The 27,934-nt window shown below is 36.9% G+C and overlaps 7 protein-coding genes across 9 annotated transcripts; 4 read left to right on the plus strand and 3 right to left on the minus strand.

The window, feature by feature from the left end:
• Positions 1 to 1,425: 1,425 nt before the first annotated feature.
• On the plus strand, positions 1,426 to 2,075 carry LOC147289127 (protein RESPONSE TO LOW SULFUR 3-like). Its single transcript, XM_086235663.1, has one exon. The coding sequence runs from the start codon at positions 1,511 to 1,513 to the stop codon at positions 1,826 to 1,828; it is 318 nt and encodes a 105-aa protein (XP_086091789.1). The 5' UTR covers positions 1,426 to 1,510; the 3' UTR covers positions 1,829 to 2,075.
• A 1,593-nt stretch (positions 2,076 to 3,668) lies between these two features.
• LOC147289128 (chloroplastic import inner membrane translocase subunit HP30-2-like) lies at positions 3,669 to 6,962 on the minus strand. Its single transcript, XM_086235662.1, has 6 exons — positions 6,604 to 6,962; positions 5,794 to 5,909; positions 4,650 to 4,776; positions 4,164 to 4,312; positions 3,972 to 4,034; positions 3,669 to 3,895 (listed from the first exon to the last, which is right to left on the minus strand). Exons 1-6 carry the CDS (start codon positions 6,898 to 6,900, stop codon positions 3,856 to 3,858), a joined length of 792 nt encoding a protein of 263 aa, XP_086091788.1. The 5' UTR covers positions 6,901 to 6,962; the 3' UTR covers positions 3,669 to 3,855.
• A 1,113-nt stretch (positions 6,963 to 8,075) lies between these two features.
• Positions 8,076 to 12,506, plus strand: BIN4 (double-stranded DNA binding protein). 2 transcript variants are annotated; one of them, XM_086235661.1, is made up of 13 exons: positions 8,076 to 8,185; positions 8,549 to 8,685; positions 8,908 to 9,190; positions 9,351 to 9,406; positions 9,801 to 10,074; positions 10,358 to 10,419; positions 10,492 to 10,545; positions 10,926 to 11,043; positions 11,371 to 11,417; positions 11,550 to 11,576; positions 11,684 to 11,759; positions 11,865 to 12,004; positions 12,133 to 12,506. In XM_086235661.1, exons 2-13 carry the CDS (start codon positions 8,638 to 8,640, stop codon positions 12,235 to 12,237), a joined length of 1,290 nt encoding a protein of 429 aa, XP_086091787.1. In that variant the 5' UTR covers positions 8,076 to 8,185; positions 8,549 to 8,637; the 3' UTR covers positions 12,238 to 12,506. The 2 variants fall into 2 exon arrangements, with proteins under 2 accessions (XP_086091787.1, XP_086091786.1); XM_086235660.1 differs by having other exon boundaries at positions 8,089 to 8,191.
• Positions 12,507 to 12,725: 219 nt separating this feature from the next.
• On the minus strand, positions 12,726 to 14,412 carry LOC147289130 (Pathogenesis-related thaumatin superfamily protein). Its single transcript, XM_086235498.1, has 3 exons — positions 13,463 to 14,412; positions 13,109 to 13,376; positions 12,726 to 13,014 (listed from the first exon to the last, which is right to left on the minus strand). The coding sequence occupies exons 1-3, from the start codon at positions 14,040 to 14,042 to the stop codon at positions 12,870 to 12,872; spliced, it is 993 nt and encodes a 330-aa protein (XP_086091624.1). The 5' UTR covers positions 14,043 to 14,412; the 3' UTR covers positions 12,726 to 12,869.
• Positions 14,413 to 14,944: 532 nt separating this feature from the next.
• Positions 14,945 to 17,970, minus strand: LOC147289131 (cyclic AMP-responsive element-binding protein). Its single transcript, XM_086238682.1, has 2 exons — positions 17,809 to 17,970; positions 14,945 to 17,168 (listed from the first exon to the last, which is right to left on the minus strand). Exons 1-2 carry the CDS (start codon positions 17,852 to 17,854, stop codon positions 16,726 to 16,728), a joined length of 489 nt encoding a protein of 162 aa, XP_086094808.1. The 5' UTR covers positions 17,855 to 17,970; the 3' UTR covers positions 14,945 to 16,725.
• Positions 17,971 to 18,487: 517 nt separating this feature from the next.
• On the plus strand, positions 18,488 to 26,977 carry EMB1687 (ribonuclease P family protein / Rpp14 family protein). 2 transcript variants are annotated; one of them, XM_086235160.1, is made up of 5 exons: positions 18,488 to 18,657; positions 19,341 to 19,528; positions 19,645 to 19,782; positions 20,345 to 20,531; positions 26,916 to 26,977. In XM_086235160.1, exons 2-4 carry the CDS (start codon positions 19,351 to 19,353, stop codon positions 20,491 to 20,493), a joined length of 465 nt encoding a protein of 154 aa, XP_086091286.1. In that variant the 5' UTR covers positions 18,488 to 18,657; positions 19,341 to 19,350; the 3' UTR covers positions 20,494 to 20,531; positions 26,916 to 26,977. The 2 variants fall into 2 exon arrangements, with proteins under 2 accessions (XP_086091286.1, XP_086091285.1); XM_086235159.1 differs by lacking the exon at positions 26,916 to 26,977 and adding an exon at positions 20,847 to 21,337 and having other exon boundaries at positions 18,493 to 18,657.
• LOC147289133 (TRP-like ion channel protein (Protein of unknown function, DUF599)) lies at positions 23,190 to 24,565 on the plus strand. Its single transcript, XM_086237274.1, has 2 exons — positions 23,190 to 23,580; positions 23,741 to 24,565. Exons 1-2 carry the CDS (start codon positions 23,419 to 23,421, stop codon positions 24,326 to 24,328), a joined length of 750 nt encoding a protein of 249 aa, XP_086093400.1. The 5' UTR covers positions 23,190 to 23,418; the 3' UTR covers positions 24,329 to 24,565.
• Positions 26,978 to 27,934: the final 957 nt, after the last annotated feature.

The raw sequence follows: 27,934 nt of genomic DNA on the forward strand, positions 1-27,934 counted from the left end.
TTTTTTGTTAAATAAAGATATTTAAATAACAATGGAAACAAATTCAACGATTCAGAATTAATAGCTAATGTGTTTTTTCTCTCATGGTATCATACTATCATCTAAATAGTTTTTTTTTATTTACGGTAAAAATGTAACATGTTATCATGCTTACAGAAAAAGAAGAAACACATTTACCACCCATGTGAATAATGCTTTCACTCCTTATCTCCCACCATAATATTTTATATATCCAATAATACAATATACACACATGAGACAATATTATGTGACAATTGGAGTTATCCATTACGAATATCTCAATCTTTATTAGAAATGCTGACTATTTATCCACTTTAGCTTTCAGCTCAAAATTGATGGATCTTAATGGCGGATGTAACCCATGTTGCAAAAAGGACAAGATTTTGGGCCTTAATCCGAACACCTCCTTTCCAATTAAGCCCAGTCTACTAACTGGTTTCGAGAGCCCGGTCCATTATCTATTTCAGATTGAAGATATTTCGGGAGACGGAACTTGGGCCTCGAAAGGCCACGATCCTTGTCCAATAATTACGCACAGATGAAAGATATTTTTACGTTTCACATAGTTGTGCGAATAATAGGGCCCAGGCCTGTCGTGTGTTTGTGTTTGTATTTGATTATTTTAAGGCTATGGAAATTTGGAAACAATTCGAACCTTCGGATAGATTTGGTCCTTTCAGTTAAAAGGCAACCTTGAATTTCCCATACACTTCTTCATCTGGTCACTGGTCAGCTATATTGACATTAACCAACTGACGAACTGAGAGTGTCGGCGAGTCTCCTTAATTATTCTTTAAACAATACTGCATTAGATCATCACCAATTACATATTGCTAACAATAATAATGTTTAATATTCATGCATGCACCTTAGTTCAACTTGTCAAGTAACATGGATATATACTAGAATGAAAGAGGTAAATCTTAAATAGACAAAGATCCCCTACCCATTTTCTCTACCATGCTTGGTACAAGGCTAAAATCTTAGCCATTGAAGAGAGAGTAGAAAGAGAAAAAAAAGGGAGAGAAAGATGAGTTCAATGGCTAAGATTTTAGCCTTGTACCAAACATGGTAGGAAAATGGGTAGGAAATCCTTATCCATCTTAAATCCAATGCCTAACTTACAAAAGTATCTTCGTTTTACTTTTGGAATGTATATATTGTATTACTTGTCGCATCTTTTATTTAAAAAACCTGTGTTGCAAAACATCAACTCCTCATCTAATTAAATGCGCGGAAACACGATTAGTGGGTTGTTATTACGGGAGGAAAAAACTCAAACTAACCAAGGAGTTAAGTGACAGACGCAGATGCGTAAGCAGAATCAGAATTTGAAAACTCTGGCAGATACATTGAACCTGGACACATAGTTTTTGGTCTTTATAAAGCCTGTCATGCACCACCAATTCAGCAAAGTCTGCACGGCTAGGAATATTGTCTAGTTTTGAAAGCTTCCGAGTCCAGACTAGTTCATTAGAAAGAAACATCAATGGCGGTAACAAAGCAAGCACCGCAGGTAGTAGAAGACGAGAAATCGCTGAGAAAGAGGAACGAGGAGCTGGAGAGAGAGCTGAGGAAGAGCCAGGAGAGAGAGGAGCGGATGAAGCTTGAGCTCCAGAGGGCCTGCGAGAGGCTCAGAGTCGCCGAGGACGCCGAAGAGCGACTCTGCTCACAGCTCGGTGAGCTAGAAGCCGAGGCCGTCGATCAGGCGCGTATAGATCACGCTCGGATTCTCTCCCTCATGGACCAGCTCTCTCAGGCCCACCGCCTTCTCAAGTCTGCCTCCATTTCCCTGCCTTTGGAATGAGAATTAGCTCAACTAACAGTTTACAGTTTCCTCTTTATTATTTTTTACATAATTGGTTTCTCAATTCAATGTAAATTGGTGGTTTTTGTGACTGCTCCGTGTAATTTTTGGTTGTAAAGAGCACAGGATAGAAGACGATTGTTGTAATTGCGCATGGCTCTCTGTGTACGTAGTTTGATGATTTGATTCATCTTCTCTTTCAAGAAAACATATATAGAAGAAATAAAGTTTGTTTCTTTTATCTCTCTCTACCCATCTAAAAGGTACACAAAGGTTGCATTTTTGTTGGATTCTTGTGTTAGGGGGTTGTAATTTCCGGCCGATAACCAAAACAAAGAAGATGAAAGAGTTGTAATCCTGAAGCTGGAATCTCAAAAAACACAAAACCAGAAGAGAACATTATTTATGATTAATTGAATTAATGCTTGAGAAAATGGTATCCATACATTGATTGGTGGTCAATTAACTACATTAAAGATTAAGCAAAATGTGAAAAGTATTTTGTGGACAACTTGTGTTTCTTTTTTTTCTTTTTCTTTTTCTTTTTTCAACCGAACAAATACGTTAAACCAAAGATCTTGAAACGCATCTTTAAACTTTTTGACCATAAGTGATGGTTATTTTATTCACAAGCTGACAAGCATATATGTAAATACCTTCCTGGAAGTTATGAAACGCAATCAATAACGTCCACGCAACATCTTTGAAATCGTCATCTCAATTCTCAAAAGTGGTATTTGGTCAGATTTCACGACAATGACTCATGAGTTTCGTTCTAATTCTAAATGACCTCGTTTGAATGCATGAGATTAGTCTAAATAGGGTAATGACTACATTCATGTTTGAAGATAAGAATAAGATAAATTAATCATAAGAAAAAACCTATTTCTTCGAATTTCCAGAAAAACAATTGAGATCTAAAAACACGTCTTTAATCTTTTTGACCAAAGTGACGGTTATTTTATTCGTCAATCCCAATCCACCAGCATATATTTAAATCTCCTCCCGGAACTTATGAAACAGAGAGTTTCAAGCAAGTGGAACTAATAACGTCCACCCAACGTCTTTGAAATTGTCATCTCAATTCTCAACAGTGGTAATTTGGTCAGATTTCATGATAATGACGCATTATTACTGCAAGTAAACTCCATGCATCTGTATGTGTTTCATTTGTCCAGCATAAATATGCTTCCACTTGGCACGAAGTAAGTATTTTTTAAGAGTAATGTAATGTTACATCAATTAATGCGCAACTCATGAGTTTAATTGGATCTAGAAACTCAAATGACGTTTTTATCTGGCATATAGTAGAAGCAAAAAGAAGAAAGAAAAAGCATAGATCGATCCTTTCGGCAAGGGCTTTGAGAGTAGTGTTAAGGTAGGACCAGCTAGCACTACTGAATATGAAAGGCGAAAGCAAAGCCTGGCATCAGGGAAGAATATGCTAATAGAGCCACAACTCACAAGGGGTCCACAGCAATCGTACATACATTATTCTCTTTTGTATTTGCATCCCTATGCAAAGCTACATTGCAATTACACCTGCAAGACTCCAAGTACGGGTATCATGCATACAAATCAGGCAATTGCCTGCCTGATTGCCTTATGGAGTAAATCCCAACTCCTGCTTTCTTTTCATGATTTTGATCTTTTTCTTATTTTTTTTAATTAATCAATTATTAATTTTCTGATCATGCGAGCCTGCTAGGGGTGCAAGAAGTATCAAAATAAGATATTATTACTCAGTACTCAATGAATGGTTATCCGAATTCCAAACCAAGCAAATGAATGATTTCATACCCGACGGGAAGCTACTCACCTCTTCCATATAGCAGCCGCAAGAATCAAAATTATGCAATCATCAATTAATTTAGCAGAACGTAGCAGTTGAATATCAAGAACAAGTTGACAACAAAAACGACATTATCTCAACTCAAAACATATCTCCCTTCTGAGTCTAAGGTTTTATCTGGAGAAAGAAGGTGTTCTTTTGGAAGGCAAGGCAAACTAAATCAACACTAGGCAGTTCAACGACTGTATCCTCGCCTCTCTTTTATCTCCGGGTCCCTGAAACCAAAAATTAGTCACAAGTGAGATAAACTCACAAGTTCGCACTATTACTATTTATGGAGGATGAGCAGACCTCTGAATGTGATCAAGAATGAGAAGCCTTGGTCCAGGAGGGATTTTCACGTCTCTAAGAGCACTGAAACAGCATTGCAAATGGAAGGCCGTTAAAACATGTACAAGTTACATGGTTTATAGATAAGGGCATACAAAGATGACTTTTAATGAGTGTGGAAGTGATAAAGAATTTGAAAATCCAGCTACTTGCCTGTCATTGAGCAGAGGCAAGGTGTTGTCTGATAATAAGCCTTTCTTGAAATTCTTCTCATAATTCTGGAGGCCAAGGTTATTCAACATGCTTCTTGTTTTAGAATAGTAAATATCTTCAGTTGGTGGTTGAGAAAACTTTTGCCCCAACTGCATAACCATGCAAAAAGTGCTTTCAGGGCAGATAAGTAACCAATACTACAACATAATGCAAACTCAAACCCCGACATCCAAACAGACATGCATGTAAGAACTACTAGCTCAGAGCATTAGACTAGCAGGAAACCTCATAGAGATTCATTTATAGTTGATGTTTTTCAAAACATGTTACTTCCACATTTTCAGTCCTTGTCTGAAAAATGACAAGTTCGTTTTAAGGTGTCCCCAAGCTTGCATTGAAATCATGTAAAGCTAAGAACTCGAAAATGAACACGCTTTACCTTTCAGCTACTATCAAAATGATAAATTCTATCCTCTTAAGGCTCACCTTGAAAAGTCCACCCTGAACAAGTGCAAAGAAAAGTCCAGAAGTGGCTGCATTTGCTGCTTGATTGGGACCACCCATGCCACTTACCAACGAAAACAGGGCTCCCGAACCAAAAGCAGCCACCATGCTGCAGTACACAGGAATAACATAAGGATGTTGCAAAAACAAAAAACTAAGCAGCTGATATTGAACATAAATGAAATCTATAACACTTGCATATGGCAGTAATGATAAAAATGAAGAATTTGATAGAACTATTAATATATAAAGAAAGCCACTTTTTCAAGGGAATAAAAAGGAAAAAAGAAATATATATATATATATATATATAGAGAGAGAGAGAGAGAGAGAGAGAGCTGAAAATCCTAGCTAGTGGTGGCCCCCCTTTGGCTTAGACTGGGACAAAGAACCCAGAATCCACATCTAACCCTCATAGAATGAACCAAATAACTAACTGGCTCAGGAAAAAAGAAAAAAAGAAGTGGCATCTTCACAGTCTCCAGGAGTACCTTGGAGAATTCTGCCTTAAAACTATGATCTCAGTGAAACACAGAGGGAAAATTTAATTTCCCAAAATGGACCTAAGGCATAAAGTAAATCCACTAAAGTTTGTTTCTTACTCTTCAAATGACCTATACACAGCCAAAAAGGCATCAAGGCAATGTCTTAATGTGACGGGTCAGAAATAAATGTCAAAAGAAAGGTTAACCTCAAATTGTTTCCACAATTCATATAGTTTTAGGTGAATATGAAAACAGAAAAGTTTCCTTGGCCACATCAGGGTATATCAACACATGTATCCCCAATGACATAAATGCTGAAACACATTTACACATGCAAAGGCACACACAGACTTTGTTTCAAACCAAAGATTATCTTTTATGGATTATCAAATGGGGCTGTGCACACACACGCACACACACACGATAATGAGAAAAAACATCTAGAAGAAAATTTCCAACAACATATATACAATTATTTTGTTTAGAAGGTTGAACATGGCAAAATTTGTGACAATCTCTGCCTAAAATGCTTCATCAAAGCAATCAAAGAATAAACAACCCGACTCATATCAACAAATCCATAATTCCAATTGACTGCAATTGGCATATCACAAACAGTATGGTGGGAAAAATAGGCTCACCTAGACTGGACATCCTCCTTTCCTCTCAATCTTCTCATGACACAGGATATGCCAGCATTGACCCCAGTCATAACAGCAAAGTTGCGAGCTTGTATCAAGGGACCCCCAGTAAGAGCCTATAATCAAAGTAAACAATTGGTTACATATCAAAAGAACTTCTCCACCAAGGAACAATGAATACTCTGACTAATCTAAACGCTACCCATGTTCAGATTTAATCTATTATTATTGAGAAGAAACCTGTGTTTCCACATAATTAGGTCACGATTAAGCCATAGAACCAGATTCCTCAACTAGAAACTTTACTGTTCATAACGATATATGACCACAAGAACATATTCAACCAACATAAGAACTTTTCAAGGCTCGAACAGCACTAGAAGAAAAAAAATTGACAAAGATTCAAATTTTAGATAACCATTAGTTTTCAAGAGGAAGAAAAAGATTAGCTTTTGAATTGGAGAATACAAAGATTCATGTTTACTCTTCATTTGCCCAAGTTTCTAAGCAACCAAGCCAAGATTCGCAAGCACTAAAATAATCATGGTAAGAAAACTCAAAGAACAACACAATAAATTATTACCAAGAAATAAGCTTTGCCTCTGTTAGCTTACTGAGAATTGCTAGAATTAAGAATGAAATATTGGGATTTATATGTAATCCAAATGCCAAATGGGGTTGAAGTGGGTGTGCTAAAAATTTAACTTTTCTCTTAATATCCCCTGCTATCCCATAAGAAACCCAATCAAAACATAGGGTAATTTGTAATTCAGACGAAAAATAGATTAATAGAGAGAGAGAGAGAGAGACCTGGGCTTGCTTGAAAGAGGCCATGGCTTGGGGGTTGAGGCCGGCCTGAGGAGGAGGCGTGGGAAGAGAAGACGACACGTCGTTGGTGAGGGTACCCATGAAGGCACCGATGGCAGCACCCTGTGCGCCGCTTGTGAGTGTGACGACGGCAGCCTCCACAGGCAAAGACTGCTTGGCCAACCAAGCCCTGAAACCATTCTCTACCTCCTTGAACCGAGCCTGCAACTGCTCTATTGGGTTCTGGTTTGGCTGAGGCGCCATCTTCGCCACCATAACGCCTTGTTTACCTTGTTCCATTTCACTCACCTCGCAATTCAATTTACTTCTTCTGTTGGAGCATACTAGGGTGTTTCTATCACTCTATGGATAACGAGGTTTCTTTGGTGTTTTTTTTTTTTTTTGTTTCCTCCATAATTATATAATAATAATTAGGGATTAATACCATTTTGCTCTCCAGGCTATTACATTTGTATCAGTTTGCTCTTATAATTTGGAAAATTAAGCACTCTGACTTTTTCAATTTTGCCAATTGAGATTCTTCCGTCAATTTACACATTTTTTATCCAAATCTTTAAAGGCAAAATGATCCCTTCTATTTAGATCTTATCATTTTTCCTCTTTTATTTTTTGCTAAATTCTGGTTGATCATCTCGACATTTTAGATGAAAAATGTATAAATTGACAGAATAATCTTAATTGGCAAAATTGAAAAAGTCAGGTCCATAATTTTCTAAATTAAAAGTCTGAGAAGCAAACTGATACATGTGTAATACTCTGAGGAGCAAAATCACATTAATCCCTAATAATTATCAATTATATTTCAACCCCGAGTCCATGACCCATGGAACATTAATTTGCCATTTGGCACCGCCAATTCTGGTGGTAAATGGTAATTGTCTACCAGTGGAAAGTGTGGGCAGTGTCACATTAAACAATAAATCCTTAGGAAATTCCAATAAAAATCAAATAGTCCAATTGAATGGATGAATCTCGTAAGTCGTACCAATGCGTGAAGGATCAATACAATGTTTGATGCTTGAGAAGCTAATTTGAAAGTTTTCGATTGTCATGTATAACTAAGTAACTATAATACAATTGCATTGTGTAATCAATGTATGTGTTATTTTGGAGTATAGTCTTAATAATATCTTAATTTATATGAATATGAATATTATTTTTCTCTTTTTCTAAAAAAAATAATAATAATATTATCTAGGTTTTTTTTGGGCTGACCATCATTTTTTCTAGTTGGGGGATGAATTTTGTTGCAGATAGTTTTTCGGGTCATAGGGAAGGTCAAGGCCCAAAACACACAAAACTAACAAGTCTAACAGCAAATGAGGGTAGGCCTGGCAACGTCAACAAATCTTCTTTCGCAGGTTCAGGCCCAAATGTTTTTAGCAAGTCCAAAAGAAAAAAAAAAAAATCTTCTATCGCAAGTCCAAAAGAAAAATCAGTCCCGCGTTTTTTCTTTTTTCTTTGGGGAGATGGTGGTTTTTTGGCGCAAATCACACATATTTTGATAGTCAGGCACAGTGGGAGCCCTCCGAATCGTTCTTGCGCAGTCGGCCTCTCTTTTGTGGTACGGGTACGTTCTCCTTTTTACTTCACAGATACTTGTATTGTGTTTGCTTTGCTTGATAGTGTGAAATATGTTTAATGTATTTCGATATCAGATCCGCTATGCCAGTTTCTGCCAACTCCTCTATTTTGGGGGTTGGCCTTTTTACAAACACCTTAAGAGCATAGCTGATTGATCTTTAGGTTCACATATTTTGCTTGACTCGATGTGTTTGTGTACTTTCTTTCTTCGAGTAGACCCATATTGCAGCATATATTCTATATGCATGAATTTCTATCCAATTAATTCAACTTAAATGTTAAATTACATGCTTTGTCCTGTATGATATTCATTTGAAATGCATTGAAACTTTCATGCAAGAAGGTGTAGGAGGAAGAAGGCAATATTTGGGTAACTGAGACTTGGTCTTGTAATCGTAGTATAGTACTTTCGACACTTTTCAAGCAGCTGGAATGAGCACCTCGAGGGAGGACTCTCCAGATTGGCTGCGCTCTTTCCAGGTACTCAGAAGAAGAGTTATTTCATTTATCTTTTGTGGGGTAAAAATTACATGGTTCGGTGGGTAGACTTGCAGGATGTCACTGGTTAAAATTACTTAGTAGATTAGTCACTTGATTTGGTTATAACTTCTCTATACATTGCAGCCTTACGTTTTCCTCAAACTTTCTTTGTTTATTTTGGATGCTAAGTGAAGGTTTTTTTTTTTTTTTTTTTTTTTCCAGGCACCACCAACTCACTCAATACTGACATTATCCTCAGAATCCGAGTCTTCACTAGATGGTGTTCGTCCAGGGAAGGATAAAACTGATCGCCAAGAACTATCTCCACAGAAATCTTCAAAATTTCCTGATCAAGATGAGAATTTCAGTAAAAATCTCGGGAAAAGTGCTGCAGAGTCTCCATCCCGTAAGAGATTAAAAGGCAACTCTCCAAAAAAAGGACAAAACGCAGAAGATCACATACCCCTGAAGAAGAAGAAATCAGATAGATTGAAGGAAAAAGAAGGTAAAACAGGGGCTTTGGTTGAAAACTTGGGTTTGTCGATTATGAGGTTTAGGTTTCTAAGAGATAATGCATATACATATATATTTTGTAGATGGAAATGGTTATTCTTCTGTGTATTTGACTTCCGTTCCATTTCATGTGTCTCCTGATTATGATACAGGGGATGGCAAGAAAATTTCCAAAGAAGGACCAGTTGAGAAGCCTTTGAAGCCTCATGTAAGCATTATTCAGAAGCCAAACTTTAGATATTAGATTCCTCGGGTTTTCTGTAGAGTTATAGCATGCAGTCATTCTGTCATCTCATGTTGACATAGATTGCATGTGTACTAATTTGAAGCAGAAATTAGGAGATAGATGCCTTGCATTGTAATTAAAGTAACAGTGCAATCTTTTTCTCCTTTTGACCATTAATTTGATATTTTCTTATCATTTTCTAATTTGTATAAACTGAGAATTCCTAACTTCCTCAATTAAAACTGCCAATCTTATGTTTGAAAAGCGTACTTTGCAGTATCAAATTATGCTATTGATACTCTAGTTGTTTTACCCCACATAATTAAGTTCCTATCATTTTCCCAATGAATGACAAGAAATATATTATGGTGGACAGGAAGTGAATGATTCAGTTTTGACATTGTCATCAGATTTTGATCCTGAAAATAGTCCCCCCAGGGAGGATGGTATCAATCAAGGAGAATCTTCTGACCATAAAATGGCTCAACTGCAAGGGAGAGGCAAGGGTGAGGATGCAGCTCTTCTGAACAGAAATGAAGAGTCTCCATCTAAGAATGCTTCAAAGGGAAAATCTCTGAAAAGGGGTCCAAAAGGAGATGGCCAAACACCGATGAAGGAGAATAAAAGAAATGATAGCAAAGAAAAAGAAGGTATGAACAATGGGGCTCTGGTGTTCCACAGGGATACCTTGGTGCTAAGTCCAACTTCCAGGGACCTGGCCAGGGTTCAACCCTTGGTTAGGTATACAAGTATCTAAGGCAAATTAAGTAATAAAACTACTAATGATGTTCAAAAGAACATAACAATGGATGATTTTAGTGTTTTTATGATAGATAAGAATATTCCCTCCCTCCCTCTCTGAAAATTACTTCTTCTACAAATCTTTTTATTTTTATTATATTTTTATGCACAAAGTGTCTGATAATGGTTCAGGAAATTGTGGTGATGTGGAAGTTGTAGAGGAAGAAGCATCCAACAAGCTTATTGAGCCTCATGTAAGAATAATCTATAGAAGCAATAATGATTACCTATACAATCTTTTCCATAATGATTTTCTTTGGTTATAGGTTTCCTCCTCAAGTTTGCCTTTGGTACTCTCTGAGAAAGTTCATCGTTCAAAGGTACATCAATAAATCACTTGGTTATAACTTGTTGTTTCGCTTGGGGACTTTATCAATGTTCTCTCTCAGAATGAGTGGCAGCCACAGTCAATAGGCCACGAGGTGTGTCTATAGTTAGCAAGATATTGTTCTTAACAAATAGAAAAAAAAGATAGCAAGATTGTAGAATGTAGAATTAGCAGAGGTTATGAGAAGCTAAGATAATTACTTTAACTAATCTGGCTTCTGCTGGTGGCTCCATTGTAATTGATTTTTTTTGGGTAAAAAATACTCACATATCTCATACTTGAGCGGTGCAGGTGTGAATTACCTCCCTTCTTCTTTTCCCTCGAAAAAAAGGGGGAACCTGTGATTAACATTTAGCTTTGCTGTTTGTGCAGGCACTTGTTGAGTGTGAAGGGGATTCCATAGATTTGAGTGGTGATATGGGTGCTGTAGGACGGATAGTAGTTTCAGATACTAGATCTGCGGATCGTGAAATGTACCTTGATTTGAAAGGCATGTTTTGCTCAAAACTTCAAATTCACATGTTTCTTGGTTTAATGATTTTACTATTTGATCATCTCCATATAATAGAGGCAAATGTTGTATTATAGGCTTTACAAATCTCTATGCAATTCAAAAGGAAGAAAAACAAATACTCTCTTTATCACTATACTCTGGCTTTCTAATTTCCTTCTTGTCATGTTATATGCCTCTTTGATCTGTCCCCTGTTTTTTATTTTGCAGAGCTGGTTGTTAGCCTTGTCAGTACACCTTATTGTTCTGCACATTTCTGTACTAGCTGCCTTCATCTGACTGGTTTATTTTTGGTTAACATTTCAGGAACCATATACAAAACAACAGTAGTTCCTTCCAGGACATTTTGTGTTGTACGTTATCTGCCTCCATTTATAAAGCTTTAGCATTGTACATCATGCCCTTAATTACTCTTTGAATTACTTTCAACACTTTACACTTGGCGTAATATTGCTGTGATATGACACAGATCTATTCTTGTTCAGGTTAGCTTTGGACAGTCAGAGGCAAAGGTTGGTTAATCATTTAGTTACTTGTTATCGATTGGAGGTTAGCAGAAAATGCAGAATGCTACCAAAAATCTGTTAATTCTATTCTGAATTGTATATTCCTTGATCAGATAGAAGCTATCATGAATGACTTCATTCAGCTGAAACCACAGTCAAATGTTTATGAAGCTGAAACAATGGTTGAAGGTTGAGACTTTTTCAAAGGGTTATTGTTTTCGTGGCTATCTATTTTAAAAATAATTTCTGAAAACAGTAATTCTTCCTTAACATCTCATCATTTTGAATGAATAGGAACACTAGATGGTTTCTCATTTGATTCGGATGATGAGGCTGACAAGTTTCCTAAAGCCATTCCTCAACAAACTGATCAAAATGAGGATGCTGATGAACAAACCAATGGGACTACCAAAGGGAAAGCTGAGAAAGCATCGGTATGCTTCTGAACCCTCAAGTGTTTTCTTTTTTGGGTAAATGAACCTTCAGTGATCTAAAGTGACGTTGATAAATTGACAAAGCCCTGCTTATATTAAATTTATCTTGGTGTCTGTATCTGTTACAGAAGCTTGTAAGGAAGAGAGGTAAAACTGCTGGAACGAAGCCACAGCCACCGAAGAAAGCAAGAAAGAAAACTCAAGTTTCCAAGAAAGCCAAGAGCAAAAAATGAGGCACACGATTTTGTTTATTATTTCTTGTTATTGCGGGGATTCATAAATCCCTTACTGGATATTAGTTCTCATAGTTGACGGGAGTCAGAGTTGGTTCATGGAGTATTTAGTGTCAGATTATTGTAAAATAATGGCAATTGGGGGCCAATATTATGAAATTTTAACATATAGGGCCTATTGTTCGTGGTTTAGATACTACTTTGTATTGTAGATTGGTTAGTACGACTGATCTAGTGACTAAATAAATGTGAATATGCGGTTTTATATCTCTTCTGCATTGCCTACGACTAACCGGCCCTCCTGCTGTTTTATAACTCTTTCTTCCTATTACCATTATATTGATGTTTCACTTCCTTCGGTTTCAGTCTGCCAAGCATTGCATTTATGGGATGATGACCCTTTGATATGTTAAAGGCTTTTGCCCCTTGGATTCCTTTTATGTTTCAATAGTCCATTGAACGATTAAATACATTACAACGCGCTCTGGTGTTCCTGAATGAATATTTCTAATTCATTCTCCATTCCTCTAAAAATAAAATTTCAATTTCTTTGCTTCTTGAACCCCTTCCGTTACCATGTACTTGCTTTACTATTCAAAGCTCTAGAGTTGCTACATATATGTGTTCACAACTCAAGAGAGTATGCTGAGGATGAGAAGAAGGATTAGTGGTGGAATTGGTAAGAGCGTGTTTGAAGAGGAAGCCATTTGTACAACCTTCCCACTGCCAGGCACTTGAAATCTTGGAGGTGCTAACACAGCATCGGAGTTTCTCGTCCTGCGTCACAAATTTTGTTCATTAAAAAAAAGGGTATTAAGATGGCTTCAAATAAAAACAAGATCTGAAATGAATGATTGGGAGAAAACTGTACCCGTTGCCATTAGGGCAGAAAACGATGGCATATTCAAAGGCCTTGCATGTAAAAGTGCTTGTGCCATCATCAAAAGCATAGCTGTATGCTCTTGGACAAGCTCGCTTGAAAATGGTGGAATAAAAGGAGGGCTGGCATGTTGTTGGGTTAGCAAACTGTCCACTGCAGCAGTACTGGTCCAGGCCAAATGCCTCGCAGGCACTCTTGCACCCAATCACACTCCCTTCATTTCCACCTGCTCCCACAACCTGAAGCTCTTTCGGACAACCTGTTTCATTTCAATTTTGAATACTTGAGAAGCATTTTGACTTGGCGACCAAGTAATTGGTTCAGCATATATGTTATGTAACTTACCCATGTTGATATCTGTTGCACATCCGGTAGCGTTACAAGCACCATACACACCGCGTGGCACGGCAATAAGAGGTAGATTGTAGCCATCCACAAAGCTGACATCGTAGAAATCTTTGTCATTGCCATTGCCAAGGGTTATCTCAAAGAGTGAGGCAGGTGGGGTGGCACCATTGCCATCACATTCCAGCCTTCCTCCGCAGTCACCTGTTTGACATGTTCCCGCTCCCAACTCGTCGAATGTGCAGCCTGTTCTTGCCCATATGCGTCCTGACCATCCCGGAACAGAAGGAATCCTCGCACTCTGCCCCGAATCCAATCTGAACCCAGTTGTCGGAAGTTGAGGCGTGCCTGAACCCGCTAAAGTACCAGGCCATATGGCTTCAGGGCAATAGTTTGTTATAGTGAATGTGCATGAGTAGGATGAGGAGAAGAAAAAGAGAACGAGGATGAAAAAGAAACACGGGAAAGTTTGAGATGCCATTATTGGCATTGTCTTTGTTGGTTTTCTAGTTTCCCTTTTCAGAAGGAATGAATTTATGGAAATGACCAATCTCTGCATATTTGTATTTTGAAGAATCATGCAAATCCAAGGGGTTACGTTGCTTTGCTGAAAATCTCAGCCGCAAGATGACCTTTTCGGGTTTAGTATTTCTTTTATCTTGGATGGCCTCTTCAAGAAGCAATTCTTTTCTTTTGCATTTGCGTTGGACACGATATACACAATGGAAGCTAAATACTTTCAATAGAATCATTATTGGGGGCCCTATCAACGAATTGACTCAGCTGGCTGTTATATAACATGCATAGACTGACCCGAGAGAAAAGAGACCTGGGATTGCTCCTACCAAAAGAAACATAGATTAATGTTATTTGAAATCATTTTGTAGGTAAAATAAAATATATATATATATTCTTTTGCAAATCTACGAGGTGGACTTGCTTCAAGTACAAGGAAGATCACTCTCAGGACTTAAATATGGAAAGGATCTAACATAGACCCTAACCATCTCCAGCCATTCGGGTCTGCAAATAGAAAGTCCTGGATCCTCCCATCTTTAATTTTACAGCCAGTTGCTAGATATTAATATAATCACAGAGTGGGTCACAAACTATCATTTGAATCATTTGATAACTACCTTGTGTAGAAGTAAAACTTCCATCACATGGTATACCTATTGTGTCTATCTCTCATCACATGACCTAACACATAATGAGAAAGAAACAAAGTAACATCACCATGGTATACCTATTGTGTCTATCTCTCATCACATGGCCTAACACATAATGAGAAAGAAACAAAGGAACATCACCATGGTATACCTATTGTGTCTATCTCTCATCACATGACCTAACACATAATGAGAAAGAAACAAAGTAACATCACCAGTGATAGTAAAGTTTTTCTCCTTGTGTAGATACCCTAATGTGAATTAAATTAACAGGAATCAAAATAAAGAACAAACAACAGAAAATGCAAACATGTTGACTAATTATCCACTGGATGGATGAAAAATGAACAGGACATTAGTACTCACAAGATTGTGTCTATTACAATGTATACAAACTGAAAGTGCCAAAGTAATAAAAAATCTTGGCATCACTAGTCTGATTACAACCAACGACAGGGCTTTCTACTGTTTTAACCACAAGGGATTCAATATCCTCTAGAATAAGAGGGCTGTGAATTTAACACTGCTTGTACAAAATTAACTGACTTAATATCATGTACAATAGTCTAGCTGGACTTGGAATGGTTTCCAGCAAGGTTCACAAGGTTGGACTCAACACTTCTTTCCAGTTACAACTTTTGAAGCACTTTCTACCTTATCAGCCAAAGATGACCTTACATTGCTTCCTTAAGCAGTGATGCCCAGTGACTTTCAGACATGCCAACCCAGAAGGATTTGCCCTAAATGAAAAATAGTAACAAACAAATAGGCCATGGGCAGGACAACTCAAACGCAATTAATTTGACCAGCTGCTGAAAAGGAGGGCACCAACACAGCATAAGATAAAGATGAGCCTAATGAGATCTCAAAAGCAACTGAAGATTCGCACAAAGTTGAACTCATTTTCTGGAACCAGTCATGGAGACGACAAGAAAAGGTAGACAAAATGCGAGAATGGCTGAGCAGAAAGTGCCCTGTTGTACTTTGACATCCCCAACAATAAGGCAAAAAGAAGGGATTGATGAACTACCATGTTGCATATGAAGAATCATATTGCCGGACATAGCTAGCAGTACTAGGTTAGAACTTGAATTCAACAGCTTGACTGACCTAACTACATCTCTATGATGCAATCCTTCCAACAAGACAGTCGTTTAGAAGGACCACATAAGTTTATCAGCATCACCAAGTGCAGCTTTACTCTCCAAGAAATGACACAATTACCTACATGAGAAAAGGAAACAAAACACATCAGAAGCCAGGTCAGAAAATTTCTAAACATAAGAAATTGTTCATTATTAACAAGAATATTTCATCTCTCCTCGTAGCTCATGCTTCAAGCCCTGCAAAATTGACATTGACTTCAGATCCATACATCAAAATAACTGAAGCAAAAAAATCAATATACGAAGATGCAAACAAATAAAAAGAGAGAAAACTGGATCAATCATCTGTAACCTGTTTAAACTAGGCAGAGTTAAACAATCCAAAAACACCCTTCATATGAAGAACTCGATAACAACCTATGCTGCATGCAACATCAGCAAATACAAACCCAAGATAGTACTAATCCAAATGAAGAAAAGCAACTTTAAGAACAATGCAATTCATAACAAGTGTAACTACTTAAATAATTACATATCATTAATTGCCTTTCTGCAACCCAATCATCATAAAAGGCGCAAATTCAATAAGAAGGCATTGGTAGTAGGATAGAAAGAACTAATGGGATCAAGATTCAAATTATACAAACGACCTGAAAGCACTCTGTACCAAATATAGCCCAGATTTCTGAACAGTAGGGTTAGCAAGAAGGAACTTTAAATTCAAGATTCGTAAGCAGTTCGACAACCCCTGATCAACCCCTGATTAACATTCCTTTTTTAAAGTCAAGCTAATGAAAGAGTTAAATTGCAGTAAACAGGACTACAAATATAGATTGTTCCTACAGACGGGTAGGACACATAAGGTCCATCACTTTAAGTACTCATGACGTTCATCATCCACGTTGGTTCCATAAAAAGAAAATAAGAAAAGATTCATAGGAACAAGATTTAAGATAAGCAATAAAAGTCTTTCATTTATCTTATAGCTCTAGCTCAGATCCATGCCATCTCCAACTTTGTTGCAGATCAGACTGACAGTTTTGAAGGATCTCTCGAAAGGAGAAGGATGGAACTGTGCATCCCGTCTGCGCTTAAAAGAACAACTGTCTGCAGAAGGGTTGTCTGTCTCAAGCTTCCTCCGGACACCTCTTACAGCCTGTTCCTCTGCTGGTGTAAAAGGGAAAATCTTTCCGCTTGCTCGGCAAAGGGAGCTATGGTTATCATACAGAATCCTCTGGTTGCAGTTTTTGTCACAGATGTGAGTGAGTCCAGTTAGTTTGCAACGATACATATTCCCACAGACATGCTCGTTCTGACATTTCCAGTCACATTTGTGAACAGGAATTGATCCATCTCGGCCCAAAATAGTCGACAGAAAAATAACATTAGCAGGTCCTGCTACCACAGATTTGCCATTCACCTCCATTGCAACTGCGAATTGATGAGTTCAAAAAGTCAATTGAACAGATTCCACACTTGGAGAACTTTGCCTCTAAGGTTCTACCGATCCCAACACAACGAAGAAATTTGTTCTCTGCACTTATATCTGGAATTTGCTTTCTAATAACTAAATACTTGCATGCAATTTCTACAAAGCCCCAATTGTTCAACCTAGAGGAACACTCCTCTGTATTACATTGTATAGCATTTTTCACGCTATCATTATATCACATAAAATTCTCATCTTAAAAGAAGGAAAAAAAAAAAAAAGAAAGGAGATCCTTCATGTCATTTTGCTGCAACTTGGTCCCACTTATATTTTATTCTATTTGTTCTCTTCAAGAATCAAACTGTTCCTAAGAATATGTTGCGCAGTAGGAGAAAAAAGAGCATGATTACAGCAACAACCACCATATGAAGCCAACAAATAACTTTCTTCATCAGATCTGATACATGTATGCATGTGGAATATAAAATTATTATTATTATTATCCCCTAAAATTAAGAAATAATGTTTTCATTTTTCTTTTACCTAATATCTAAGATATACAGAGAACTATCTGAAACAAAAGTAACAAAATTTAAAAACAAAACAGAAAAAATGAAAAGAAAAAAGAAGGAAATGACTCACCTGTGCTTCCGGATGGTAAAGAAAGGAAATTGCGTTCAGCTTCCATGCAGACCTAGCAACAGCAACAGCAACACCACCTACTCTCTCTCTCTCTCTCTCTCTCTCTCTCTCTCTCTCTCTATATATCCAAAATGCCTAATAAGCTAACAGAGAAACCGTGAGAGGAGGGGGTGGGTATTTATAGATTGAGAGTGAGAGAAAGTGGGGTAGGGGTAGTTGACGTTGTACTAAAGGAGATTGTAGTTACAGTGTTTGGATGCACCAAATCCAAGCCCAACAACCCAACCCAAACCCACAAAACGCCAAAATGCCAAATGAAATACATGGGAAATTTCGGGTGAAATTAAACAATGATCCCAAGTGGACTTGACTTTTTAAAGGGCTCACCTACAAAAGTGGATAATCCAAACCCTGTGTAATTTGTTTAATATTAATAATTAATTAAAAATTAATTGCTAAGCCCGAAGAGAGTGTCATGTGTCCCCACTCCCCACCCCCATCGGTCCTCTCTCTCTTTTTTAACGATTCAAACGCTCTCCCTCCTCTCCCTCTCACTCACTCTACCCATCTTTCTCATCTCATCCATCAGACTATGACTTTTTACGCGTACCGCCACTTGCCACGTTTACTTTACCCCGTCATCTTCGCTCTGGGCTGGACTTCTCAGCCCAAATCCACATTTCAGGTTTCAGCCCTTTTGGGCTTGGGTTGTGCTTTTTTGACCCGTAACCACCTACTATGCTCCGTTGCTTTCGGCCTTCCCTGTTTTCTAGGGTTAGGGTTTTGGAATCCCACGCTTAATTCATCCCTAATTTCACTCACAATCTCAATCTTGGACTCAACTATCAGGTCTGTCACTTGCTCTCTCTCCCTCTCTCTCTTTTTCTGCTTCAAATCTTTCATATTTGGTTGAAAGTCGTCAACTTTATCGAAACCTGAATTGGAAAATGTCCACCTGGTCAATGATTGTGTTTTCTTTCTGTCTCTATAATCGATCAATTCTATATATCATTCTCCTAAATTTCTCAGTTTTAGTCAAATTGAGAAGCTTTTAATACTCTACTAGATGTTATACAATATGTATAATGTGCATTTATGTTCAGGTAGATGCTTGATGCTTCATATGTATTTTTAGGATTCTGGACAAAATCAGAACTTTTGATTTTGATGATTTTGGCTTTTGTTGATTTGTCAATCATTATTACATTTTCTACTGCCTGTTTTCTGTAAATATAAACTTTGTAGCCTTTTGGCAGTAGATTTTGTTGTTCTGAATACTATAGTAAACAGTTTTTCTCTCTAAACTATTAGCTTGATACTCTTTGTGAATCAATAACACAATAGAATACATTGTGTTTCTATCTTTCGTATCAGGTATGCCGTGCATCTTCATGTTAATTGTTCCAAAGCATATATTGGCCTTAAAAGTTACTTGTTGAATTTGGGATTTTAAATAATGGTTTAGCTTAGCTTCTCGTATCTGGAATATTCCTTCTTTATATTTGATAAAACGATTGTTGTGTTGTAAACAGGTAAAGCATCATGGTGGGATTTAAAAATAGGTATATGATAGTGGAGGTAATCTTGGATCCTAATAAAGAACTGGTGAAAAAAGATCCTGTTATAATTACCACATATAATGTTACAAAAGCTATCAGAGAGAGCATTCTTGTAAATTTCGGGGAGTGTGGTCTGGCTTCATCACTTGGATCATTCCAAGGTAAACAATGGTTCCCAATAATGATTGTGTCCTTCTCTGTTCTATATGAATTTGCCATTAATTTTCAGTAAAATGGCCTGTCTCGTATTATGTTTGAACATCTAATTTTTGTGCAGTCAAGTATGTAAATGACATTACAAGGCTGTGTATCATTAGAGCTTCAAGGGAGGAATATCAAAAAGTATGGTCTGCAATTACCCTGGTTAGGAGTATTGCAGATTGCCCAGTGCTATTTAATTTGTTGGACCTAAGCGGTGAGCTAAAGAATTATAAAAGAGTAACTCTAATGACATGCTGATAATGCTTTGTATTTTCCTCCAAATTGGCTTTGCCTTGTATTGTTTTAATTAAATAAGAGTACAGGACCATCATTTTTTACCATCATAGTTTGAAGAAGAATTTGTGAAAAGTTTATACACGCTTATATGCAAGACGTGTTCTTATAAAAATGTGGAAATTGTCAACAGTGCACAATATCTTACGATGAAGTTATTTGTTTGACTCTTGGATTTTATTTTTCAATTATTGTGCTTAATTATTGACCAAAAAGAAAACTTATTATGCTTACTTTTAATGACGAGTCTCTATCCCCTTAAAAGGAAGCACAATTCTTTTTGGGACTCTTTTTTTGGGTCTGGTTCTTTGGAACTTCTTCTGAGGTCACATATTTATTACATCATAATTTGCATTTCTTTGTTGCACATCACTATTTTTATCACGAATACACTACCTAATAAATATTATTGTCATTATTGTCTTCCTGAATTTTTTACATGCTAAAGAAAATGAAGATTGCTTTTCATTTCTTTGAATCAGGAAGTATCAAAGCTTGTAAAAATGCTGCCTTGAAGTGTGATGAATTTAAATTTGAGCAGCACAAGATTGTGGTTGGATCTAATCTTTCAGCTCAAGATACTCAAAAAATGCAGTACTATCTTGACAAGATCAAGGGCTTGGAGCACTAAGCTCCACTGCATCTGTGGTGACATTCTGAATTCAGATGGTAAGTCTGTTTCTAATCTAATGTGCTCTATTCTATGAGCTATTTTGGCAGGTATAATTTAGTTGTTTAACAAAGCTTTATTCCTTTAATTGTTATCACTAGATAAAAATATGCTTCTAGTTTTCTACTGCTATAGATCACAATTAGTAGATCAATGAAAAATATATGTTTTTTCATAGAGGCGGTTCTTAGTCTCTACAAAGGGAGTGGAACACTTTGTAATGGAGTTTATTACGTAGGGAGGGGGCAATGGGCATAAAGTACATGTATGTTTTTATCTAAAAAGTGAACTCATTCTAATCCAACATCTTGCAGGAAATTGGTGAGCCTCACCAGCTCCACGTTGTGGAACCATTGGTGCTTGATGTTAGTTATTCCGCCAAACCCTTGGCACGGGTAGAATCCTGGGTGTTAGGAAATCTTAAAAGAAAGGAAGCTTAGGAGGAGAAGATGTTTGATTCCAAGGTACATCAAATGTGCTTCCAAATTGTTATGAAAAGTTCTTACCAAAAAAAAAATTGTTATGAAAAGTCATGCTGATGTAAAATCAAGAGTTGGATTGGGAAGAGAAGATATATGATTTGACTATCTAGTTATTTGGGAATTTATGCTGTCGGGTTTACTAGTGGGGGGGCAGTACGTGTATTGCACATACTCAAAACTAGAGCAAGTTGCAAAATTCTTTTTGCTCTACTACTACACTATTCAACATGGGAAAACATCTTTCTTCTATGGCAAGTAAGAGGCTAAGAGCTGCGTTATGTAAAAAAGTAAAAAAAAAGAAAATGTGAATGAGTGAGCCTTCTTCATAGAAGAATCCATGATCCTCCAATCAAACAAGTCCCACAGTACCATTCAATGCTAGACCGTTTCATCATCATCAGTTCACCTTTGAATGCTAAAAATGGATTATGCATACATCAAATTAATAAACTCTCATGATCTCATCGACTGTTAATGTCAGATGCTCTAATTAACAGTTTTTTCCTTCACAGCGGGTTTGTATATTGATAATCATGTGAAGGTATTCAGTATTCGGAATGTGGACAGCTTATTGGGACAGAAATAGAATAGAATATGCAGATAGAAATAGTAAGCGCACTCTGTCAGTATTTCCCGTACGAACTTGCTTGATTTATACCTTAGAATCTTTTTTGGATGAAAGATCGATACCTTGGAATCTTTTGTATAAGCATCAATTTATGTTATTGGGACGAATACAAAAGAAAAAAAAGTCCAATAATTTAATGGTATCAGACTATCAGTCAATCAGCCATGTGCATTTTCCATTTGATGACATTAATTAAATGCATGCGTTAGTTATAAATGACATTAGTTAACGGCGTAAATGAGAAATTATTATGTATAATCGATATACTGTTACGTGGTGTAAACAATTTAATATGTCATAATATGGTGGATGTTATTAATATTATTCCATATTAATATAAATATATTATTTAATAATACTCTTACACATTAAATTAATATAAAATTAAGATTAAATACCAAATATCAATAGTTTTTTAATAAAACAACAAGACATTAATTTTTTTTAGTTTAACTACTAACCTAGAATAAAACATTTTGGATTAGGTCACAAATCAGTTTGTTATACAGTTGTGACTGTCGAACAGTCACAATTGTAATTGTCGAACAATCACAGTTGTGACTATTTAAAATTTATAAAAAATCAAAATTTTTAAGGGTTTCATACTTTTGATTTAAGTTTGGGGGATGAAATCCTATAACCCAAAAACTAAATATTAAAGTTTAAGCCTTGCAAATATTGAAAAAATAATAAATCAATAAAAAAGTTATGACTGTTAGACAGTCACAGTTCGGTATAACCATGTTTTTTAAAGTTTGTACCTAAACTAAAATTTAGTACCTAAAGTGAAATGACATAAATGTTTTAGTAGTTGAAATGAAAAAATATTATAATTTGGTACCTAAAGTCAATGGACCTTTAAATTAATTACACTACGTGGCAGTGTATCAGAGATTCGACATCACTTGGCCTACCTGAATCTCGAGACTTTCAATTGGACTTGCTTGTTTATGCGCATATATGCTTAATGCTCATCATGGGGTTCTGTCCAAAGTGGGTTAGGGCTCTGTAATTGTCTTCAAATTCATGTCAATGTGTCACTCCACCATCTGATTCTCATCACATATTCACGTGCTAGAAGTGGGTTGGTAAAGGCATTTAATTAACTTATAATATAGATTATAGAGCGTGCAATTCTCTAATCTATTGTGAATTTTCACATGAAGGTTCTAGCTCCCCATCCTTTTTATACCAAAGTCTGCACGCACTCTCAATATATATGGGAAGGAAACTCATTACTCGACAGTGCCTTTTAAATAATGAAATCTTGTTTCCCATTAAGTCATTGATGTTCAAGGGTGGGCGGAAAAAGCCAGAGAGGCAGTTTCCTGTAATTTTTAAGTAACCTGAAAAAATCAAAAGTTGAGTACAGAAAATAGGAGTGATTTTGCAATTAATTAGCAAAAAGAGAGTCAGGGGAGCTGTTTGTTGTGCTTTAGTGGTGGGCGTGCCGCGTGCCTCAACTCGAAATGTCCAGTTCCACGTATGAATCGCATTTTAAACCCCATGGCTCATGCATGTATAAATTAATATCCTCCTTTTTTTTTTTTGGCCATGAAAATTAATACCCAAACCCACGTCCTATAAAAGCCCACCTCGTGTTTCTCTCTGTTATATATTCACCCAAATTACTCAGTCCACACACAGGCACTACATCACACCCGTATTACACTTGGACTCTTCCCTTAGCTTTTCTCTTATCTCGTACATTCAGCCTTCCTTTGAAGAAGAAGAAGAAATCTAAAACAGGGCTTTCTTGTTTACTGAATATCAAGCATGCAGACAAAAATTCTTGATTACGTTTTGGTACCAGCAGGCCTCCTGGTAATGGTGACATACCACCTTTGGCTTCTCTATCGAATCGTAATGCAACCCAATAAGACCATCATCGGCATCAATTCCATCAATCGCCGCTTCTGGGTCCACGCTATGATGGAGGTACATAACACAACATCCATCGATTGATCACCATTAATTCTTAATGGTCATGATCAAAACGATGTCTATTACTCAAATTTTTTATACACATGTTGAAAATGAATGATAAAAACCAAATCTTTATACCAATTTTCATGTGGTATGCGTAAATACAATGCAGGATGCGTCAAAGAATGGTGTTCTTGCGGTGCAGACACTTCGAAACAACATAATGGCATCGACCCTTTTGGCCTCAACAGCCATCATGCTCAGCTCTCTCATTGCGGTGTTGATGACCAGTGGCACCAAGGATCGAACAGTTTTTGTCGTATTCGGGGACAGAAGCGAGCTCGGGTTCTCCATCAAGTTCTTTGCCATATTGGTGTGTTTCTTGGTGGCTTTTCTGTTCAATGTGCAGTCCATAAGGTACTACAGCCATGCAAGCATTCTCATCAACACCCCAATTAAGAAGATGTCACCACATCACAAGCATCACCACCTCACAACCGAGTATGTTGCTAATGTTGTGAACAGAGGCAGCTATTTCTGGTCCTTGGGCCTCAGGGCCTTCTACTTCTCTTTCCCTCTGTTTCTCTGGATCTTTGGGCCCATTCCCATGTTCTTGTCCTGTTTTGTTTTGGTCATCATGCTTTATTTCCTGGATGTCACCTTTCAGTTTGGATGGGTTGTTGGGGTTGCTGATGATCATGATCATGAACACTGCATCATCAGCAAGGATGAGGAACAAGGGATGCAAAGCATCAGCTAGATAGCTATATAGCTAATGATAGTACTGATCATATGTGGTGGAGATTGATTCATTAGTGCATATTGATTAGTATGTAGAACATCATTAGCAGACAATAGAATAGTAACAAAACTAGCTAGCAGCTAGAAGTGGAGAACCAAAGAACTAGCGGTTCACATTCAATACAAGTTGAATTGAATTGCACAACAAGTTGATGATTTAACAACACCCTTAATAAAAGTACCATATATTGTGGAATACGGCTGCTCTTTATTCATGCCTTTATAATGTTCAGTTTATTGGATTTTGTCATTGTATGTTATGGACACGTATGAGACTGAGACAGATGAAGGAAATGAATCTACTGCCAAGAAGGCCCCATAGTCTTATTCTATTAGGGAATATTCTTCAGTAAACATTGTACAGTAGGAAAGAAAGTTTACGCATATCCTATACGAATCTATCGTGCTATATATGGTCATCCTTGAAATATCGTAGTCACTCCAAGAAGCACCAAGCAAACGGAAGTTTACTCAGCAATTTCAGCGTTAATATTCCTGTTAAATGAATACAAACAAAAAGGGTTATGGTGGGTGTGAATTTTCCACGGCAGATGTGAAAGGTTCATCAAATTCATGAGTTTATATAATAATATAAGACGTAAAGTCAACAATAAATTGAATAGTGGAGGCATCCACACGCTACCTAATAAAGCAATTTCCCAACCATAGCATTAATAAACCTGCTGGGGTCCTGGGGATACAACTATCTACCAGAGATCTTTCGGTTTCAGGTCCCATTCATTTGATCATGTCATATTCATTATTCTCATTCAATTTGTTAACTTTGTCGATGTTTCAACGATTTGAGTTCCAAGATATTTATGATGTTCGACGTGGTTCCTATCACTGCGTTCTTATTTCTTGCTAGGATTTATCACAAGCTTCCAGCTACTGAAAACTTCAAGTAACGTATAAAGACAAGAAGCAGTTACAACTTACGTCTCATATTGCTGAGAATGATGTTTACATTAACTGTCGTTCAACAAAACAATAAAGTAAAAGATGTATCTTCTATCTAGCTCCTACTGTTCTCTTTGTATATTAAACTTATTGGGACTGAATTAGCAAGCTGATTGGAGGTTGATATGACTGATTGAGCTATCCAAATATTTTACTGAAGCTTTGGATTTTGATACACAAATGTTCAGGCCTCTGTCTACCACTTCATTGTTTGGTTCCTTTTCCTGACTGCACTGCAGGTAAAGGGTATTTAACATAATGCCACACTTTCAGAAGACTCCTGCATATTGTATAGACATCAGAGAGAGAGAGAGAGAGAGAGAGAATAAGTGATGGATAGCAGAAATATTGTTTAAAATGTCTATATAACATCTGAGCGCAGAGATTCTATAACAGGAAAAAGAGCTGCTATGGAAACAAAGCATGTATTCTTACCAATTAACGTGCACTTGTGCAATCAGAAATCCTTTCCATTCACATCTTAGATGTCTAAGATGGCATTTGCATGCTCCTATTCCTGCCAGTCATGTCTTAATGTCATCTAGTTTCAATTTCAACTTCATATTTCTGGCTTGAACCACTATTTCATCCTTAGATGGCTCCACTCTCAGAACTGTCACTTTCTTTCCAAGGGAAGAAACAAACACCATATTGCCAACCTTTGGAAGGTTAAACTTCTCTGAAACATACAGGTAAAAGAATATATACTTGATAAAAGTCGAAAGACATTCGTAATTGCTAAAAACTAAAAACTCAGCCGGATTTTCAAAGAAATTTGACAGTCAATCTAGTTAGTCTCAAAAGTTCTCATTGGTTCATGAATACCTGATGGTGATTTTTGGATATCTTCAGAAGTGGATGCACTCCTATTTGCCATTGGATGTTCATCATCATCAGTTGTTAGGTGTTGACTGTCAGTTTCCAATATATGCTGGCTTTTATGCACTATTGTAGGCTGCAAAGGTTGAACCACAGATGCACGTTGCTTTCGTACTTTTTTTTTAAGGATAGAACGTGCCATTGCAGCAGCCTCAGATATTTCTCGCATTTTCTTAAATCTTTGATCACTACCATGTTCCACAATCTTCCTTTTGGCAACCAACAGTTTCTCATACAACTCTCTTGAGATCCTACAAGTACAAATATGAACAGATATAGACACGTTGTTTGTAAGCTACAGGTTCATCATGTCTGCAACATGAATTATGCAGTACTATCTTGACAAGATCAAGGGCTTGGAGCACTGAAAGTTCCACTGCATCTGTGGTGACATACTGAATGCAGATGGTAAGTCCTGTTCCTATATCTAATGTGTGCTCTATTTTGGCAGGTATAATTTAGTTGTTTAACAAAGCTTTATCCCTTTAATTGTTATCACTAGATAAAAATCTGTTTCTACTGCTATAGATCACAATCAGTAGATCAATGAAAAATATATGTTTTTTCATAGAGGCAGTTCTTAGTCTCTACAAAGGGAGTGGAACACTTCGTAATGGAGTTTATTACGTAGGGAGGGGGCAATCGGCATAAAGTACATGTATGTTTTTATCTAAAAAGTGAACTCATTCTAATCCAACATCTTGCAGGAAATTGGTGAGCCTCACCAGCTCCACGTCGTGGAACCATTAGTGCTTGATGTTAGTTATTCCGCCAAACCCTTGGCTCGGGTAGAATCCTGAATGTTAGGAAATCTTAAAAGAAAGGAAGCTTAGGAGGAGAAGATGTTTGATTCCAAGGTACATCAAATGTGCTTCCAAATTGTTATGAAAAGTTCTTACCAAAAAAAAAATTGTTATGAAAAGTCATGCTGATGTAAAATCAAGAGTTGGATTGGGAAGAGAAGATATATGATTTGACTATCTAGTTATTTGGGAATTTATGCTGTCGGGTTTACTAGTGGGGGGGCAGTACGTGTATTGCACATACTCAAAACTAGAGCAAGTAGCAAAATTCTTTTTGTCCTACTACTACACTATTCAACATGGGAAAACTTCTTTCTTATATGGCAAGTAAGAGCTGCTTTATGTAAAAAAAAAAAAAAAAAAATAGTAAAAAAAAAATGTGAATGAGTGAGCCTTCTTCATAGAAGAATTCATGATCCTGCAATCAAACAAGTCACACAGTACACCATTCAACGCTAGACCGTTTCATCATCATCAGTTCACCTTTGAATGCTAAAAATGGATTATGCATACATCAAATTAATAAACTCGCATGATCTCATCGACTGTTAATGTCAGATGCTCTAATTAATAGTTTTTTCCTTCACTGCAGTCTGCGGGTTACTATGTTGATAATCATGTGAAGGTATTCAGTATTCAGTATTCTGAATGTAGACAGCTTATTGGGACAGAAATAGAATAGAATAGAATATGCAGATAGTCACGTACTCCACCATCTGATTCTCATCACATATTCACGTGCTCGAAGTGGGTTGTTGCTTGACTGCTTGAGTGCTTGGTAAAGGCATTTAATTAACTTATAATATAGATTATAGATTATAGAGCGTTCAATTCTCTAATCTATTGTTCTAGCTCCCCATCCTTTTTATACCAAAGTCTGCACGCACTCTCAATATATATGGGAAGGAAACTCATTACTAGAC

The sequence above is a fragment of the Dryas octopetala genome, chromosome 3, assembly GCF_963921425.1.
Source record: "Dryas octopetala chromosome 3, drDryOcto1.1, whole genome shotgun sequence".
NCBI classification, from domain to species: domain Eukaryota; kingdom Viridiplantae; phylum Streptophyta; class Magnoliopsida; order Rosales; family Rosaceae; genus Dryas; species Dryas octopetala.